This window comes from Uloborus diversus, unplaced genomic scaffold (assembly GCF_026930045.1).
Source record: "Uloborus diversus isolate 005 unplaced genomic scaffold, Udiv.v.3.1 scaffold_735, whole genome shotgun sequence".
Classification (NCBI taxonomy): Eukaryota; Metazoa; Arthropoda; class Arachnida; order Araneae; family Uloboridae; genus Uloborus; species Uloborus diversus.
Window position 1 is genome coordinate 53,537 of NW_026558940.1, and position 18,677 is coordinate 72,213.

Below are 18,677 nucleotides of genomic sequence, written 5' to 3' on the forward strand. Positions count from 1 at the left end.
AAACGATAATTTTAACCCATGACATACAATGACGCCTGGAAAACTTGAATCTTTTTGTGTGCGATAACAAGACTTTCTGATGCTTCAAAATAAATAAATAAATAAATAAAAAATGCCTCAATATATTCGTTCGATTGCTATCTATTTAAATTTCTTTCATTATTACACAATATTTTGCATGATTCTCTAATAAGAATGAAATACAAAAATTTTAATCAAGACAATAACAAAACAATATAAAATTTAAAAAATCATGCATTGTTTTTATTCTACATCTTTCAGAAAAATGGAAGAAAAATAAATAAAATCAATATCAGTGTAATAATCACTTTTTAAAAAATAAAAGTTGTTCATTCGGAATTCATAGAAAGTGTATTTTGTTCTTGCTTCTACATTTGTAGCATTACTGTTCATCTCTTAAAAATTAAAGAAATCGCAGTGCCCGTGATAAGCATTCGCCACCTCGGCAAATGCGATAAAATCGTAAATTCGGTGAAAAAAAGTCCGGTTAAGCTAAAGGATTGGTGAGCGGAAATTTTTCCGGAACTTCCACTGGAAAAAAATATACGTATATATGGGCAATTCCACAGGTAACTGACAGTAGCGGCGCTCGGCTACGTCGGCAACTGCCGACGGCCTCGCGCAGATAGGGCCTCGCAAAATTTTAGAAGTAAATTCTCAGAAGTTTTAAGATATTTCCATATTTTTGATTGAAGATCTTATTAAATACAACAGACGCAAAAGTAATCAAAATAGTGTGTGCAGGGGAGACTGCACAGAACCCAGCCTTAGCAAATGTTACGCCCAATTAAAAGTAAGAAAATATTTAAAATGCTGCTCCTCCGAACTCCCCCCCCCCCTCCACAAACACACACACACACAGAAAGCATTATGGAGCTACTGAAATTTTGTTTCCAGATCTTAAATTTCGCGATATTTCCAGCTTAAAGCCCCCAAATACTCAACATCGAAAATCGTTTAAAATTGCCTTTGTTTTAGCTCGAATTTCAAAAATTACCGAGCCTAATATTACAAAAAATGGCCCTACAATCGCATTTTTAAGCCTTGAATTTCAGAAAATATTCGGCCAAGGGTCCCCATGCCGCCTTTCTTTAATATCATAAGCAATTAGGCTATTTGAACTACATTAACAAAACGTGTAAGTGGAATGGCTCCTGAATATAAAATATTTCTAAAGTTTTTAGGACCATAATTTTGCAAAAATTTTCGAGTGAAGAACTTCCTTCCTTCCCGTAACATCTTCAAAGTTTTCTCTAAAATTCCGTTTTTTTAATTTTAATTTCGAAAATTTGCAGGAGATTGATTTTGTTCTTTTTTTTATTAAGAAATTATTGATCTGGGACAGTCTCTGACCCTAAAGTCAATAAATATGGTCTATAATTGTGTTTTTAAGGCTTCAATTTCTAGAAATTTCCACCGAGACCCCCTGTACATTTTTTTCCCTTAACATCAGCAAAGAAAGCCTAAAATGGCGATTTTAAACTATAAATTTCAAAAATTTTTTAAAACCCCGGACCCTCCTTTCTATCACGTAATTTTGTTCTCCGTCTATGTGCCGCCTCCCCCCCCACCACCAAAAACACTTCTTTTTGACTGCGCTACTAATCATGAAATGTTTTTGTCCTAGTAATTAAGTGAATTGGGAACCCTATGTGCCAATAGTTAGTAGAAAAATTAATTCCATGAATTCAATTATTTGTCTGAGAATATTTTATGATTAAAAGGGCCTCGCAAAACTGCATCGCCGACGTCTACTCTTTCTCTCGCGCCGCCACTGGTAACTGATGTTAACAGCAAAACAGTAAGTATTTTGTAATGTTCAAAGCAAAACTGACATGGTTCTTTTAATAATGTCAGTCTGTCAGCGTGTTTTTAAAAATCAATCAAAATGTATTTAGAGAGTTCAAGTAGATCATTAAATTCAGCTTAAAAAATATAATCCAGGAGAACAGATCGTTTTCCCAGCGTATATTTTGCGTTGAATGTTGCAAAATACTGTTTTGCTCTAAAAATGTCAGTCAGTTACTCATGGATTTGCCCACATTTATATTAATACAGAAAAAGCATTAGTTAAAACTGGACTTTTGAAATTTGGCTAATTTACTGGCTAACAACTAGAAATGCCTAGTGCAGGCTCTGAAATTATACAGTTGAACTTACTTATAGCAAGGGCAAGCCAACATTTGCTGTTATATCAGAGTGATTATAAAAAACAAGTTAATGAAAAAATCATAAAAATTCATACAGTATAACTGCTTTGTTTTTTAGAAAAACATTATTTCTTTATAGTACTAAAGAAGTTGGTTTTTCTGCTGTGAGCTGTCTTATTTTCTTATTATTTTCAAGGAAAACAAACAGCACAAAGGCTTGAAAAACCTTGTCATTTGCAACCCTGGCTTCCAAAAAAGCTTGAAGTTTCTCACCACGTCAAAACCTATTGAGCATAATGAGGATTGTTCAACTTCAAATTCTTCATTTATCTTATCCACATTTTAATTATTTTTTTAACTTGCATTGATTTGAATTTGAGCTACAAAATCCTCATAAGTATTATCACTTCCGAGATATTACCTTGGAATTATGAAAGTGTTAACATTGGTGCTAACAAATACATATTTTTAAATGCTTCTCTAATCCATAAATGATGCAAAAAGGGTTTCTTAATTTATGGAGGTTCCATCACTTCTTTTCAGGATTTATGATTCATCACTAATTTTTAGTCGACATCAGAATATTAAAAGAATTTTCCAAGTAAGGAAAAGCTAAATTTGAAGTCAATGGAGATTTTATGCATCATTAAAATATTGCTAGCTTTGAGAGGGGTTTGCTCATTAAAAGCTATGCTCCCATAGACTTAACATTGCACCAACCAAACATTTCTGATTTCCATGTAAATCAAAGCTTGTTGTAGCCGAGTTCGACTGTAATAACAGTTAATACTAATTTTAAAGAAACTCTCATATGAAATTATTATACATTTGAACATTCAATTTTTTTTTTCTCTAAAGTAAGATGAATATTGCAAAAACTTAAGAAAGGAAGAAAAATACTTACGCATGAAATAGTTTAATTAATGATACTACAAGGAGCGGCAGCAAATCATAATTTTTCAGCCTTAAAGATTAATTCCATTGAAGCTTTCTTAGGCTAAAAACAACACTTGGTAATTCTGAAATATTTACCCTAGAGTCAAATAAAATTAAACTTTTAAAATAAAATAAAAAGCATTCCAAAAAAGATAAAAATTTCAACTAGAAAATGGATTACTATAAACGTCTTTTTCCTTAAAAATATTTTTTCTGTCCCTCTCATTTTCAATATACATACATTAATAGATTAAAATAGATCCCTTTTTCAGAAAAATCCAAAAATATTAATTTTTAATTATATATAAATGAGGTTTAATCCCAACTGATTCGAGTAACTAGAGCTCTACTGTATATTATTCAGCATTCAATTGTCATTTAACAAAGAAAATGCTATTCATTTTGTAAATGATGCATTTCTAAATTTTTATGGAAGCATATTAGGGTTAGGTTTACAGTTCATAACATCATGTGCTCTATATTAGTAACTTAACTATATGTTGTACCTACACTGACAAAAAAAAAAAGTTTGAAAATAAAAAAGAGTGATTTGTTATACTATATTAACTGATGTAATTACAATGAAATACAAAGAGATATTCAAAAATAAAACTGGTTTGATATGATTATAAATGCTTTATTTAATTTCCCAAGTTTTGAAAATCAGCATAAATTACCACTCTACAAGCAAGGTTTTTAAATGTTTTTTATCTATTGAGTGGCAAATATGTTAAAGTAGAAAACAGTTAAAAATGTCAAAGAATTAAAAAAGCAATGTTAACAGCACTATAATTGCATTGGAGTACAAAAGGATGTTACACAAAACAAAAAATCAAATTTATCACAATTACTTTTTTCACCTAATCACAGGGTGTGAAAAATAAAAAAGACTACATTTACAATTTGTACATTTATTTTTATTCTGTAAAATACAAAAAGTCCATTGTTGAATATAAAAAGATCTACCTAAAAAAGTGTTGTTCAAAATGGATAGTTGTATAAATTGCGTTTAAATTTTAACAGGAAAAAATAAAAAACAAATGTTTGATGAAACAAGACTTAATGAATGATAAATCATTGGTTTGAATAAAAATTTGTAATTAATAATCTAAGGTGTACAGAAGTTTTTGTGAGCTTGGTTGTTCAAAAAGATAAATCATCTGGTTTCTAAAAATTTTTAATTTCATTATTCTCTATTTTATTTACTTTCAGAATTTTGTAAATATACTTATGATGCTTAGTTACTAATAAATATCTTTCAGCAAAATATACCTTGAAACCAGATATACAAAAATATTGCTCGCATTAAGAATTTATAACTCATGCAATTAATTCATTTTCCTTTTTCTAAATAAATAAAAAAAATTAATTTCTCAGAAACAAATGGACAAAGACAATTTGTTTGGCAAGGTTACTGCCCAAAACTCTAAATTTCAGCACAAGATACAGACACAGTGTAACTGATAGCTTAATAAAGTTTCACCATATTTAGTACACAATTAAGAACAGAATGCAACCAATACTGTCAAACCTAAAACTAGAGGGTGGGGGCGGGGGGAGACACAGGTAATATAGAGGAGCATCCCAACTCAATTCTCAGAAAACTTACATAACATAAATTGCAGATAGTTTCAATCTTTTTTTCATTAAGTTTTTTACATCCCTAAATTTATTCTGTAGCATGACTTGATTTTGTTGCTTATGTGGCAATGCTTATGTTACGCATGAGTATGAAAGTGACTTATTTATTAGTAATCATGATGTTTTAGCCACCACATTAGTTTATAGTGGCACTCCACTAGGGTATTACTTTACTGCTTTTTTGCTGTTGATAGTGATATAGGACAGGAGGCTTTTTTATTTTTCATTGCAGCATATTTCACACAAATTATTCGAATTTGTAGGCAGTTATATTAAACTTCTTCTTAAATTTCAGACTATTTAGGTTACTTGAGTGGAATGAAAGCAAGTTGTAGAGGAAAAAATATTAAGCATGAAATATAAAAATGTCCGGATATACATAGTGTTTCGTTTTAACCTGCAAGACCTTTATTTTCGCAACCGTTATCCCCAGATGTATACTTCTAATTGCAAAAATTTTCAAAATCAGATGCAGGTTTAAGATATTGAAAATTTAAAGCAAAAATAAAAATTTGCCAAAAAACACAAAATTTAACTTTTTATACCGGCTCTAAGTCCCCTAACTAATATTTAGAGAAATAATCAACATTGAAAACTATTACTATCACAAAAAAACTGGACATTTGTGCGACCAAAAGTCAAGGAGATATTCTAGTTCAAAGTTTTAAGGGACCATACAGAAGATGAGATTGGAACTTATCACCCTTTCAGAAGAATGACAGGTCATCAAAATAAGAAAAACCAAGGTATTTATAATTTTTTATTGCTATTAAAAAGTAAAGCAAATGTTATGCCATGACACGCAAAAACACATAACAAAATCTCCAACAATTTGAAAAACCACTCTATGCACACATATAATTTTAAACACTTGTTAACAGCTATATTTTCTCTCAAAAGGTGTTATTGACGGCAAATGAAAAGTGGTGCATGTCTGCAAGTCTCAAAATGCTATGTTTCATATCTTGATGACTATTGGTCGTACTAATTTCAAACTTTTTGTGTTGCTATTATTTTTCAACGGAGATTATTTCCCTAAACATCAGTTAGTGGATCTGGGGCCGATATAAAAAGTTAAATTTCGAATTTTTTGACTTATTTTTATTTCAAACTTTCAATATCTTAACTCTGCATTTGATTTTGAACATTTTTACAGCTGGAAGTATACATCAAAGATTAACGGTTGCGAAAATATAGGTCTTGCAGGTTAAAATGGAACAATCTGTATAAAAGACAAAATGTTAAAAAAGAGAAATAATCCTGTTACTTTGTCTCTCTTACAAAAAATTGTAGTGGCCCTTTACACATAAAGCTTGGCAGAGTCTCCATTGCTTACACATTTGAATTTTAGCACAAATATACAAAAATTTAAATGTTCACTCAGCAACTTAAAACACCTAATTAAATAAAAAATAAGGATGGAACAAAGAGGAGAGGAGTAGAAAAATACATATGGAATGAAATACAAGTGAGCCATATTTGCTTCAATAAAAAAAATTCTCCACAAAAAATTACTGGGCTTTTTGGTACAAACACTGAGGCTGCTTGGCTCAGGGTGGAAAACAACATTTCCTGAAGCCAGTGGACTGTTTACACAGTTGAGTTAATGACATAAATGAGTCATTTAGAAACAGTAACATTATTTATTCATAATGAATGTTTATGATGTAGGAAAATGCAGGTTGTGTGTGTACATTACTGTACCCACAAAAAAAAAAAAAGAGAGAGAGAGCAAGGCTCTATGAGTTTTTTTACTTTTCAGTTTTTAATGCATTTTATGGAAATGAGGCATTCCTATATATTCTTCTCTAAACTTAAGGTAGGGTTGCTGTTGCTTGGTGAAGCCAAAACAGAAAATGCCCCCCCCCCACATCACTGAGGGGTGAATGAAAACGGCAATAACAATAGGGTTCCACAGGCTGGGCTCAGCTCCAAAAAACCCACTATCTTGATAAAGTGGTTGTTTAGAAAATTTACTCTATTTGAAAATATTTACTTCAGAAGCAAAGTAAATATTGTTATACCAAGACCTAAAACTACCACTTTCTTCTTTGGAGAATTTAGCTCTCTTTAATGTAGGCGTTTCTTAAAGCTATTTGTGGATAAACTTGGAATATAAATGAAGATGTATTTATTTTTATTTTCTTTATAAGTGTTAAAACCTAAAATTATCCTATGGGTTTCATCAGTTAATTTTATAAAAAGGACTAGGGAAGCCTGGAACAAAGAATACACATTTCATTCAATTCTAATGATTGTTTTGAATTGATGTGAAAAATATTCTTTGATACTCTGCAACAGGTTAACAACTCTTTGATGAAAGGTTGTTATAAATGAAAAAGTTGGATTGCAGTAGTTACATGAAATTGGCTAAAAGTAGCCAACCTAAGTGATACACAGTTTTTGAATGTAACCATACTTTAATATTTATATCACATACCCTTTATTTCTATATGCAAGACTTATTATGTGACTATTACATTTAATTTAGAGGAGAAAAATGCATGATTGAAAAATCTAAGGAATGTAAAAATAGCCAAACAGTGGTTGGGTAACATAATTAAAATCAAAATCAAGATTAAAAAGTTTCTAGAAAAACTCCCAATAAATATCCTGAGAAAAAAACAGGATATTTTAAAGGGGGGGAGGGGGGGAGTTTTTTCAAACCCTAGTTAACAATGTAACATATATTTTAACTTAATGTTTTTCAGGAGGGATCTTAAATTTGGGGATAATTTACCATCTCATCTCACCCTGGTCTTTACTCTGTTCTTGATTCACTTATGGTTTTGAATGTCTTATCAAGCCCTATATGTTTCAAAAGCATTTGACACTTATTTTCCTGATGCTAAATATTCGTTGTCAAGTGGTCAGAGGCTCGGGGTGGTAGCTAGGCATTGACAGAAGGTAGGGAAATTGATTTAAATGGCAAGTTACTTCCAAAAAATTTTTAATGAGGGAGAAATTCACACATCTTACTCATGACCCAGAACTGTCAGAGGGTTAAAACATATTGGAAAAAAAAAATGAGAAACAAAATATGATTGGATATTATAAACATTTCTACAGATTATTGCAATTGTACCGGAAATTTGAATCAATACTACTAAAAAGGTAGCATAGAAATTGTACAGATTACAACAAGGGAGAGGGGGAACACTGGTGCACTTTTCTGCCATGATTTTTATTATTTTTCATCATCCTTTGTCTTTTTTTTTTTTTTTTTTGAAAATGTTCAATTCATTAACTTTTTTAAAAATTAATCTTTTAACAAGACTTTGTGAAGTGCCCGGACCCGGGGGTACAATGCTCTACATTACAAAAGCAACTTGTTACAATTTTAATAGTAAACATCGTGCAATATCGTTACTAACTTTTTAGTTTTGTGATTAGAATTTAAAAAACAAATTTCAAAGATCAATATAACATATTAAAATGTTAAACTGACCAACTTAGCACTATTTATGCCAGAATCATCTACAGTTTCTGAAGAATTAGCATAACTTGGGTCTTCATCAACTTACTGTTGCTATAATAGTAGAATATTGACTTCCTAATTCTTCTAAAAGTTTTCTTTTTTTTTTTTTTTTTTGTGGGTTTTCTAAAAATGGACCAATGTACCCTGGGTTCTAGGTCTGAAATAATGCTGTCAAAACTTCTTTCTTTACAACCAAAAAATAAAGAATCTACAAATAACTACGAACTAAAAAAACTTGTGTAAGGAGAGAAATTCAATTTATGATTCCATTTTTCATGAAAACCATCAAAACAAATTAAGTTGCAGACATATGAAAGTCACTTAGCACTGCCAAAACATCAAGAAAATTTGTTTTTGAAATAAAAGTTGTTCAACCTATACTCGACAGCAAGCTGGAGAAATGAGCTGAGGCCAAGCGAAGGAAATAGTTCCTGGCGCCTTGTCCGATATCAGGGCGAAATTACGCTCTTCTTTAGAAATCGGATTAGTTAGTTAAACTAATGCATACGAAACATTTTTTTGTCATAATTTCTGTCAATTGTTAAATACTTTCAATTTTACCAGCGAAGCAGCACAGAGCATTTTACTTACTTGAATCAAACCCGCCAGCCAATAGCAGCTGATAGACAGGTAGCAACCTCCTCTTATTCACTAGTAAGTATGACGTTTTATCTGTTAACTTGTTTTTTTCTTCCACGCGTTGTGACATCACTATCAACTTAAGTTGCAAGTAAGTATAACTGTACCATGTGATTGTAAGACTTAACATACTAATTGTATACCAGTCCAATGTGCCCCATGGTCTGTTGAGCCCTGACTGTCCCTATATATGTTATAAACATCTTAAATCATCATTTCAAAATATATTTCTCAAAACTCAGTTACATGATAAACCAGCCTAAAATGCGACAAAAAAAAAAAAAAAAAAAGATATAATGAGAAGTGGGGCACGTTGGTCTGCTTTTTTACTTATTATTTTTTATCTCATCAAAAAATTTAATGATTAGTTCGATTTCCTACAATCGGTTTCACTAAACACTTCTCAACACCACAGTTCATTTTGGAAGTGTTGAATTGATAAACTTTTTTTTATATATTAACTTTTTAACGGAACCTCGTAAAGTGGACCAACTTGCCCTATGGGTGGGGTACGTTGGTCTGACTGGTTGGGCATGTTGGACCACATAACTCAAACAACATTTGTTACAATTTTAATGCTAAATACTATTAAACTTTGTAACTACCTTATTCTCTGTTGTGTGCAGAGTGAAAAATATTAAGTTTCGAGAGCAATTATAAACTATTAAATTGATTTTTCGATAAATCATATTTATTTAAAAACAGCAATAAGCACTCACCATTAGTATGCAATTATTTTTTAAAAATCAAATGAAAAATCATAGAATGTTGTTATAATTATTAAGATTTACGAGCAAAAAAGTTTTAAAATTATGTGGGGCAGATTTGTTGAGTCCAACGTGCCCTACAAAGAGTGGACCAACCTACCACACCTTCTTAGTCTGAAAAAGTGATGTCATAATTTTTTTCTTTTTAACAAAAAATGGAAAAAATGCCAATTATATCGTACTAAAGTGCTTACTTTAAGAAAGTAGTTCAATTTTTTCCCGCAATCTTGAGGAAAACCATTAATAAAAATAAAGTTTTCTGAAAATTACTCAGGACTACTGAAATAACACTTTCTGGAATAAATCAATTTAACTGTACCACATGATTTCATTATAGGATTTGTAGGACCATAGGTGCTATTTGTTGGTCATAAAATAAAATAAAAAATATTAATAACATTAAAATAATTGAGACCGGTCCAACATGCCCCACGGTCCAACGTACCCTACCTCCCTATAATGAAAAGATTATAAGTTAAAGGTATGAAAAAGATATCAAACTTGCTCCTTCAAAAATGTGATGCATAATACATCACAATTTTTCAAACTCAAAAACTAATCAGAATCTGAGTCATCATTTTTATCGTCATTTGCAGCTTTCCTTAAGGATGAGAACAATAGACTGTGGTCAGGCAACATACCATGTTCCAAGAGGTAATTTTCTAAATCTGAAGTAACAAATTCATCACCCAATTCATCAGTAATACGAACAAAATTCCCCATAAGAACACCACCTTTGTACACAAGAATAGCAGGAACACCTTTCCTTTCAAAGTGTCTGCTTAACCCCGCGACAGACACTTCTACACAGCAAAATTTTACTTCAGGATAATCTATTGCAAGAATCTGCACACTTTGATGCATCAGTTTATTAATTTTTTCTCGCTCGCTGTATATGTACATAATAACAGTTGTTGATTTCTCAGCTTGATCAATAGCATCCAAATATTCTTGTCCGCTGTTGATCTCAAATACACTGCCATATTTTGAAGGTTTACAATGCTGGTTTATCATCTGTTGCATATGCATGAGTTTAAATTCTTCTAATATTTTATCATCGAACAGCTCAGCTAATTCTTTCTCCAAGTCTTCTTCCTGGCGTTGTAATTTTTCTTCATCTTTAACAGATTGACAAGTTAGAGAGAGTTTTTTCATTAATGCCAGTTTTTCTTGATCTTGTTCCTCACGCTTCTCCGTTTCTAACTGTTTGTACCTTTGCCAATCTTTAATGACTCCTTTAGGGCCAGTATTTGCAGCAGAACCATCCCATTCGTTCAATTCCTGAGAAGGAATGAATGTTGGGCTCGCAATTTGAGAAACTTTGTTAGATTCTTCTTCTCCTTCATCCTCACTGCTACTGCTACAATAGTAATGAGTTTTTTCACCTAATAACTTATCATCCAGTGTAGTCATGCTTTAAGAAAAAAATTTATTTTCAGATTTCGAACTTTGGCGCGTAAAAATACAACGAATACCAAAAAATAATAAGCCTTACCTGTCTATTAAGGGCAATTAAGAAGACTTTAAAGCCTTTTTGGGAAAAAGAAAGTCGATTTATAGAAACGTACTTTGTTTATTAAAACTACGAGCCGACGGAAACAAAACGAGCAGTAGAAACAAAAGTTGAAGTAGCAGTTAATGATACAACAATGGACTGTGATGGGGGAAGACATTTGTTAATAATGAAACGAAAACATGATTGTAAGAAAGCCAATTTGGTTTAAAATATTGAGTAATTTTCAATTTAACCAAAAATTTTTTTCTCAAGCTACAATTAAACCTTTTAATGAAGTTGTGAAATGATGTAGGTAATGCTTTCGTAGAAAATAAGTCCTTCAGAAGATGAAAAGAATGAAAAGACTCCCCGAAAGTACTACAGTCGAATAATTCAAATCATCAACAATATTCACCAACATTCAAGCCAATATCAACATCTAAACTTCTATTTCTGTCAGTCTATCCCTTTAAACCGCCACCGTGTTTATTATTTCAGCTTGCTCAGATTGTTTACTGTTACCGTACGTGTCTAATGCTGATGCTGTATGATTGAAACTTCGGTAAATCTTATTTTAATCATAATATTTATCCGTGCACTCTATTTTTATTTAATTATATTTTCGATCGCTTTCTATTATGTTCTAAAGTTTCAGAAAGAATACGAGTTCTAGACTGGGTAAAATTATCATTGGAAATCATTAATAAATTTGACTCAACCGGTGTCAAAAAGAGTTGTTCAGATTACTAAAATCGTGATTTTCATCAGCACATTTCATCAAATTGTGTAGACGCTTGCATTTATGTCTTTTATTAAAATGGTATGAAATTATTAGTTAAAATGGATGGATTTAAAAGTTTAAACGATAAGAATGCCTGATCGTGTGCTAAATGTCTTACTGTCAGCTGAAACTTATCTTAATTACTAAAACTAACGAAATCAAATTCCGAGAATGTGCAATTTAGTTGCTGGAAATGAAGTTAAAGTAAGTTGTTTCAATAACCGTAATCAAGCCTTAGTTGAGGTTATGATCTATATTATAAGAAGAAAGATAATTTGTTGAAGTGAAACTTCTTATGCAAAGGTTTTGAAATTCTGCTCCGGTACCTTTTTGTGCAGAGAAGGGCTCGTGAAATTGTGACAAAAAGTGTGAAATAAGGAATTTTTTGAAATACTCTGTGACATGTGACAGGAGAATGAGAAATTGCAAAGTAGACACTTTGTGACAAACATAGGGGGGAGGGGATTGTTGGAAAGTTATATACATCAGTTATAGACATCCCCAAATTACAATGTATGATCATAGGTGAGTTTTGATCATAGAAAAAAGCTTTTCTCGAGATCAAAGATATGTTTGACTTCTTTAAAATTTTTGTAGTCTACATCTACTGATATTATTGAACATTAATTTTGATCATTAACCTAACTTTTAGTACTGAATTGATATGGGTTGAGCAAGTTCGACAAAATTATTTTACCTATGAAAACATTGTTGCTATTGGCTTAATCATAGTATTTTCTTCATCATCTAGGTTTCGAAATGTTTGGCATAGTAGTATCATTTCCAGATGCTTGAAAGCTTGTTTTGATGAAATCTCATATGGGAGAATCAGAATCTTTACCTACATCTAGTATGTATCAATTTTTAAAAAAAATAACAAGATGTTTAAAATCATCTGTTATCTTTTTGCCTTGTTTGTATTTCTGAAAATGTAGTTATTTTTATCTTATTTTTCCATGTTGTTTAAGTAAAAAGTTTACCTTTACAATAAAATACTATTTTAAGAATTGACATTTAATGTATGATTAATTCATTGCATGACTCACACAACAACTGAAAACTAGTACAGCATAAAAATCTAGTGCAGTGCAACTTATTTTGAACTGAAATTTGTTGCTTTTATATTGCATTTGCATTTTTTGTACTTAAGTACTTATTTTATGCTATTTTGATTCAATTTGTTCATGTTAGCAGGGGCGGATACTGAAAATTCTTTTGGAAGGGACCCGGGAAGTTGAATACCCCCCCCCCCATTACACTGTTTCATAACAAAATTTTCATGACTTAATTTTTGAATTTTTTTTTTTAAGCAATCATTTTGATTATTGTTCTCACTTGATGGTTTTGATGTTCCTATGATTTTATTTCCCCCCCCCCCCTCCCCGCCTCCCTCTGCAGCACCACCGTCGACCAGTCCCTCCCGATGCTGCTCCTCTAGCGAAAACCGTCTCCAAGTTGCGTTAATATCCTACTCATACACGTGTACTACTATTAGTGCTACTTTTTTTTTCCAATTCCTTGGGCCATTTGGCCCTTTAAGGCCGTGCCCATCCCCCACTCTGCGGGTACACAGATCCGACCCTGATCTTGATCTAAATCAAAAATTTTCAATCAACTCCACATAACGACTTTTTTTACAGCAAATGCATCCTCAAACCACTGTTGTTTATTTTATGATATCAAAATGTATGAAATTAAAACTAATGTTCCTTTCAGTCTAAATATTTCATGCAAAATTTTTTGTAGTTTAAATGGTATTTTCATATGAATGATATTTAGAATCATTTTCAAGATGTAATAGTTTAATGTTTTAAAATTAAACAATAGCACAACCAATATTGGTACTGACTATTATACTGCCGATTGACAATTATATTCATATGCTCTGTGAAAAACTGACTATATCCGTTTAGGTTTTTTTTTTTTTTTTTTGCATTTTTGTCAATACAACACCACCAGAAGTCAAAAATTGTCAATTTTGAGTTATAAACATGTCCTGGTGCATTTTTATTTAGTGCTATTAAAATGCAAAACAACCACAAATAAAGTCTTTTTCCCTTATTTTTGAGTTGTGTCAGTGTGTCATACTATAAGAGTTTAAGCTAAGGTGCATTACATTTAAATTGATTTTTCTCGAAAAGTAGTTTTTGCAGATGTGGCAGTGTGCACTAGGTGTGCTAGGTGTTGTACAAGCTTGCTTATTTGGTTTACGCTGAAACATAAGCTTGAAACAGTCTTATTCCAACATTTCCCTATTTTTATTATTGGATCCAAAATGCATTTCTTCAAATGTCTCAAAAGCAGATTTATGCAGATATTGCAATTAACCTGCCTGCAGCAGAATGTCATATTACTGCATTATATTAATGAGATATTAAACCATGATATACTTTTAGGTTATTTTTAATAATAAAAGAATAGTATTGATGTGCATAATTTTGTATTGCAAATGTCACATTTCAAGGGAATAAATTGAAAATATCGGATATGTATCATGTATATCAGCAAACCCCTGCTCACACTACTTTGAAAAGGAAGTTAATTTTGTATATAATAATGATTTTTTTTTTCATCTTTGAAAATCTTTTCGAATATAATTAGGGATCGTGAAATTTTTTGGATAAAACTGAAAAAATAATTGATATGGACTCTTATCATTTTTGAAGCTTCTTATTGATGTTTCTGTTACTTTAATGTAGGCATTGTTGTTGCAATTGTTTCAAGGTGTGTCTTACTTTTTTGAATGACAAAACTTAATATATTTTTCTTCATTTATCTTATTTCTTTTTCAATTTTCTTAGATCCTGTTTTTATTGTGATAATGAGGAATTCTCGAGGAAAATTATTTGTATATGTTGCTGTTCTTGGGGTCCTTTGCTTTATTGTATTTATGCTAAGTAGTACACATTCTAGTTTAAAAGAATTAGAAGGCATCAATGAAAAATGTCAACAACAAAGAGATTCTTTATCAGCACAGCTTCAAGGTAACAACAGTTAATTATTTATTTCAGAAACGTTTACGCTTGCATTTTATATAATCATTTGTGAAATGTCTTTTCACTGAAGAGATATTTCTAACTTTTTTCTTACTTTTTATGTAGAAAAGGACAGAAAAAAAGTTCTCTACAGCAGCATTTATTATCCATCGTTTCTTAAAGTCAATGAAGTGTCAGTTTTGTTCTTATATATTTATTTTGAGCTCTTTCCTTACATATACTTTTATCTGATACTTTTTTTATCATCTTAAAATATTGAATTTGCATGAATGTTCATGTACATTCAAACAGTTTTTCATACACTTGTAACCATTAAAAATACTTTTTATGTTTTCAAATATTAAATCATAATATGACAATTTTTTTAATAAGATTTGTATTACAACAAGTTAAACACTCTTATGCAAGTAATGGCATAAAAATTAGTTTTTGTTGGTTACGCTTTGACGGTTTCCCTCTCAGACTAAAACATGTAAAATTAACCATTTGGTATGGATATACATATCGCATTAGGGATTTTTGCTGGTATTAAATGTAGATAAATATTTCTAATAATATTTATCTACTACTATTAGATCAGCTACTTCTAAAACAAAGAAGATTTTAAGAACAGATAATGTTGCCTAATCAGATTATTAATTTGTATTGACTTTGTTTGTATGATTTATTCAATTCATGCAATCTTTTTTTTTTTTTTTTTTTGCTTGCAATTCATTGATTATAATTTTTTCAGAAACTTATGCAGACACTATATTTAACTGTCCTTTTTTTTTTCAGTTGTGTATGAACATAAAAATCGATTAGAAAAATCACTACAACAAGAGAAAACAGATCATAAGCAGACTAAAGAAGGTAATGATTTAATAACTTATTAGATAAGATGAAATCCGGTTAACATGAAATAACTATTATGGTCCACCTGTCTTAAGTTCAAAACTTCTAGTAACAAGGTTCCATTGTATTACTAAAAGTTTTATTGATGCACCCAAAATTAAATTAAATTGAGAGATTAAATAATTAAAGGTGCTTTCACATTTGACAACTGCAAGCTGTTTGCTTATGCCTGTGAAATTTTAAACCTTTGTAACGTGTAGTCTACATTTAGTTTGGTTTCAAGGTTAGTGTCTAGACATTCAGCATTTATTTTCTCTGTAATTTGTTCACTGTCTGTTGGAGAGCTCTCGTTTTAATTTGACTTCTTCTTTCTCTTATTTATATTTTTATTTATTTATTTATTTGGGAAGGGGGGATTTAGGACTTAGTTATTTTTTGTTTTTGGTTTCTAAGACACATAAGGAAATTATATTTATTTTTAATTAAAATATTTTTTAAATTGACTTTAAATGAATGCAATCATAAAGTATTTATTGTGTTTTTTAAAAATGTTTATTCTAAATTGTCTTGAAATAATTCATCCTTTGAGCATGTTTGTTATTGTTAGATGTATAAAACTTTTAACTTGATTGTTGTTTCTTAATATTATCAAGATGATGGTACTTTCTTTTTGAATTTTACAAAGTGAGCATTTGATAGATTTCTTCTTTTTTTTCCCGAATGTTATGGGAAAAATATTATTGTTTACTTTTGAATAAGTTAAACTTTTATGTTAGTATCATACTTATCAATGAAGTGTAACTCCTCTGCATTTTACTTCCATGATGTACAAAATTGCTCTTGGCCTGAAATCAACTACTAGATCCAGGGGCGTGAAAGCATTGAAGAAACCACCTTGAAATTGTGTTGTGACTTTTTACTTACATTTAAGTCAGACACTACAAAATTGAATTTCAATTTAAGCAGGTTTATGATTGTTATATTTTTTAAAAATACTTTTTAAAATGTTATTTGTTTAAACTTATTGACATAATTATGTACAGTGAAATTCTGTGACAACCAATAGCAATTCAACAAAATTTCCATTTCAACAAAATACACTTTCAATCCTGATTTAATGTTGAATACATTACGTGAATTCCGTTACTACGAAATCCCCATTAGAACAAACAAAATTTGGGTTTCCTTGAAGTTCATTGTAACGGGATTTCACTGGGTTTATATTCAATTTAACACTATTATTCTATTGTGTAAATTAAATTGCATTAAATGAATTTTCCTCTTATCAATCTTCGGCCTATCCATAATAGTTATGTTCCACAAATAGGGTAATTAATCCAAATATTTTATCTTCCACCAACATTCAACTTAATTCACAAAATAATAGCGAGTGCAAGTTGTATTCTTTGCATTGACACTGTGCTGGCAGAGTAACAACGTTTACAGAATTATCTTGATTGAGAAGTTAAGAACAAGAAACATAGAGATGGTTGGTGGTAGTGCTGTAGTTGGAAGGGAATGCGGGGGTATGCCTTTCAATGAAGTATTTGGTTATTGTAAAAATAATACAAGCTTAATGTAAATTTGGTTCCAAAACACTTATCTCTCTCTCTCTCTGTTTTAGTTGATAAAAGCATGCTTTTTAAATTAAAGATCCCCACAGAAACCATCTAAACTGATTTTATTTAGCTTAATAAACATCCGTCAACTATGACATCTACCCTGTCAAAAGGAGCATTCCCCCAAATATTTTTTTGCCAATTACAGCCTACAACCTTCACTCAGTTACTTAACTAAGTACTAAGTAACTTTAGTGTCATGTATTAGAAGTATCTGCCTGATTTCTTTGTACTGTTTACAGTCATTGTAAATGCTGTATATCATGGTTTATACAGCAATTTTGAGCTTTTTTTATTTTTCAGAAAAATTTAGTTGTGTATACTTATGTGTTTTTAACGTAGTGATTATTATTATTATTATTATTTTTATTTAGTGTACGACAGACAAGTTCATGAGTTAGAATTCAAGCTGCAAGAAGAAAAAGTAATGCTCACATTCCCTTTTTGAAATCAAGTAGAACTTTTTAAAGATTATTTTTTAAAATGCCTAATATTTTATTAATGAAACCAAATATTTGTTTATTCTTCACTGGGTGTGTATGCAACTTGGAAACACTTGAAAGTCCTGGAATTATTATTAATATTATTATTTTCAAGCTCTTGAAAGTCTTTGGAAATTGAGATAATATGCAAAATCATCGGGAAAGTATATGATTTTCTGATTCCCATAAGTGGTGTAGTAAAGCATTTGATGTAGAAAGTTCTTCGTGGAGAAAACAGCAAAAGTCAATACAAATATATAAATATTAAAAGCGTTTTTAATTTAAAACACTCTAGCTTAAAAGTATTTAAATTTAATATTTTATGTGTCTTTAAAAATTGTAGTTGCTGAGAATAAATAAAATATTTATATTGGCTGACAAAAATGTTCTACTGCTAAAAATATTTATTATTTTATACTAAGGTTTCAGTTCTTTTTTTTTTTTTCCTGTCTTGGCACATAATTACATTAAGCTTGCTATTTAAGATTTTTGCAGTATTACATATAAAGTTAACTCTCTGCATTCCACTGTGATTCTCATTTCTCATCTTAATTTATTATTATGTTTCCCTATAGGGGCATTATTTCTTTTTTTTTTGACCAGTGTGACTTTAGTGTTGCAATATTTTAGTGCTTCATATTTATGTTATTGGTACTGGTGCAAGTCTATATTTGCATTTAAATATTTTAGTTAAGATTCTGGGCATCTAAGTATTTTTTTTCTACAGGGAATAATTTTTGGGCAGCAGAAGGTTTATTTATTTGTTAGTGAACTGAAAATTAAATAGTTTTAAATGCTCTTTTTTAACTTGTCTTGTGTTTAATTTAGTTCAACTTAT

General features: G+C 30.5%; 2 protein-coding genes across 3 annotated transcripts in view; one reads left to right on the forward strand and one right to left on the reverse strand.

Moving 5' to 3' along the window:
* Window positions 1–10,187: 10,187 nt before the first annotated feature.
* On the reverse strand, window positions 10,188–11,226 carry LOC129233796 (phosducin-like protein). The gene is made up of 2 exons (XM_054867772.1): window positions 11,128–11,226; window positions 10,188–11,046 (listed from the first exon to the last, which is right to left on the reverse strand). The coding sequence occupies exon 2, from the start codon at window positions 11,043–11,045 to the stop codon at window positions 10,188–10,190; it is 858 nt and encodes a 285-aa protein (XP_054723747.1). The 5' UTR covers window position 11,046; window positions 11,128–11,226.
* Window positions 11,227–11,611: 385 nt separating this feature from the next.
* The window catches only part of LOC129233795 (Golgi integral membrane protein 4-like), a 29,097-nt gene continuing 22,031 nt past the window's right edge, over window positions 11,612–18,677 (forward strand). For both annotated transcript variants that reach the window (XM_054867770.1, XM_054867771.1), the window contains exons 1-5: window positions 11,612–11,689; window positions 12,660–12,758; window positions 14,710–14,892; window positions 15,682–15,756; window positions 17,732–17,781. In XM_054867770.1, the coding sequence (XP_054723745.1) occupies window positions 12,716–12,758; window positions 14,710–14,892; window positions 15,682–15,756; window positions 17,732–17,781 (351 nt within the window). In that variant the 5' untranslated portion in view covers window positions 11,612–11,689; window positions 12,660–12,715. The remainder of the gene's footprint in view (window positions 11,690–12,659; window positions 12,759–14,709; window positions 14,893–15,681; window positions 15,757–17,731; window positions 17,782–18,677) is intronic.

Excerpts from the sequence above, each read along its gene's own strand:
- LOC129233796 (XM_054867772.1), bottom strand. The coding sequence starts at position 11,045 with ATGACTACACTGGATGATAAGTTATTAGGTGAAAAAACTCATTACTAT.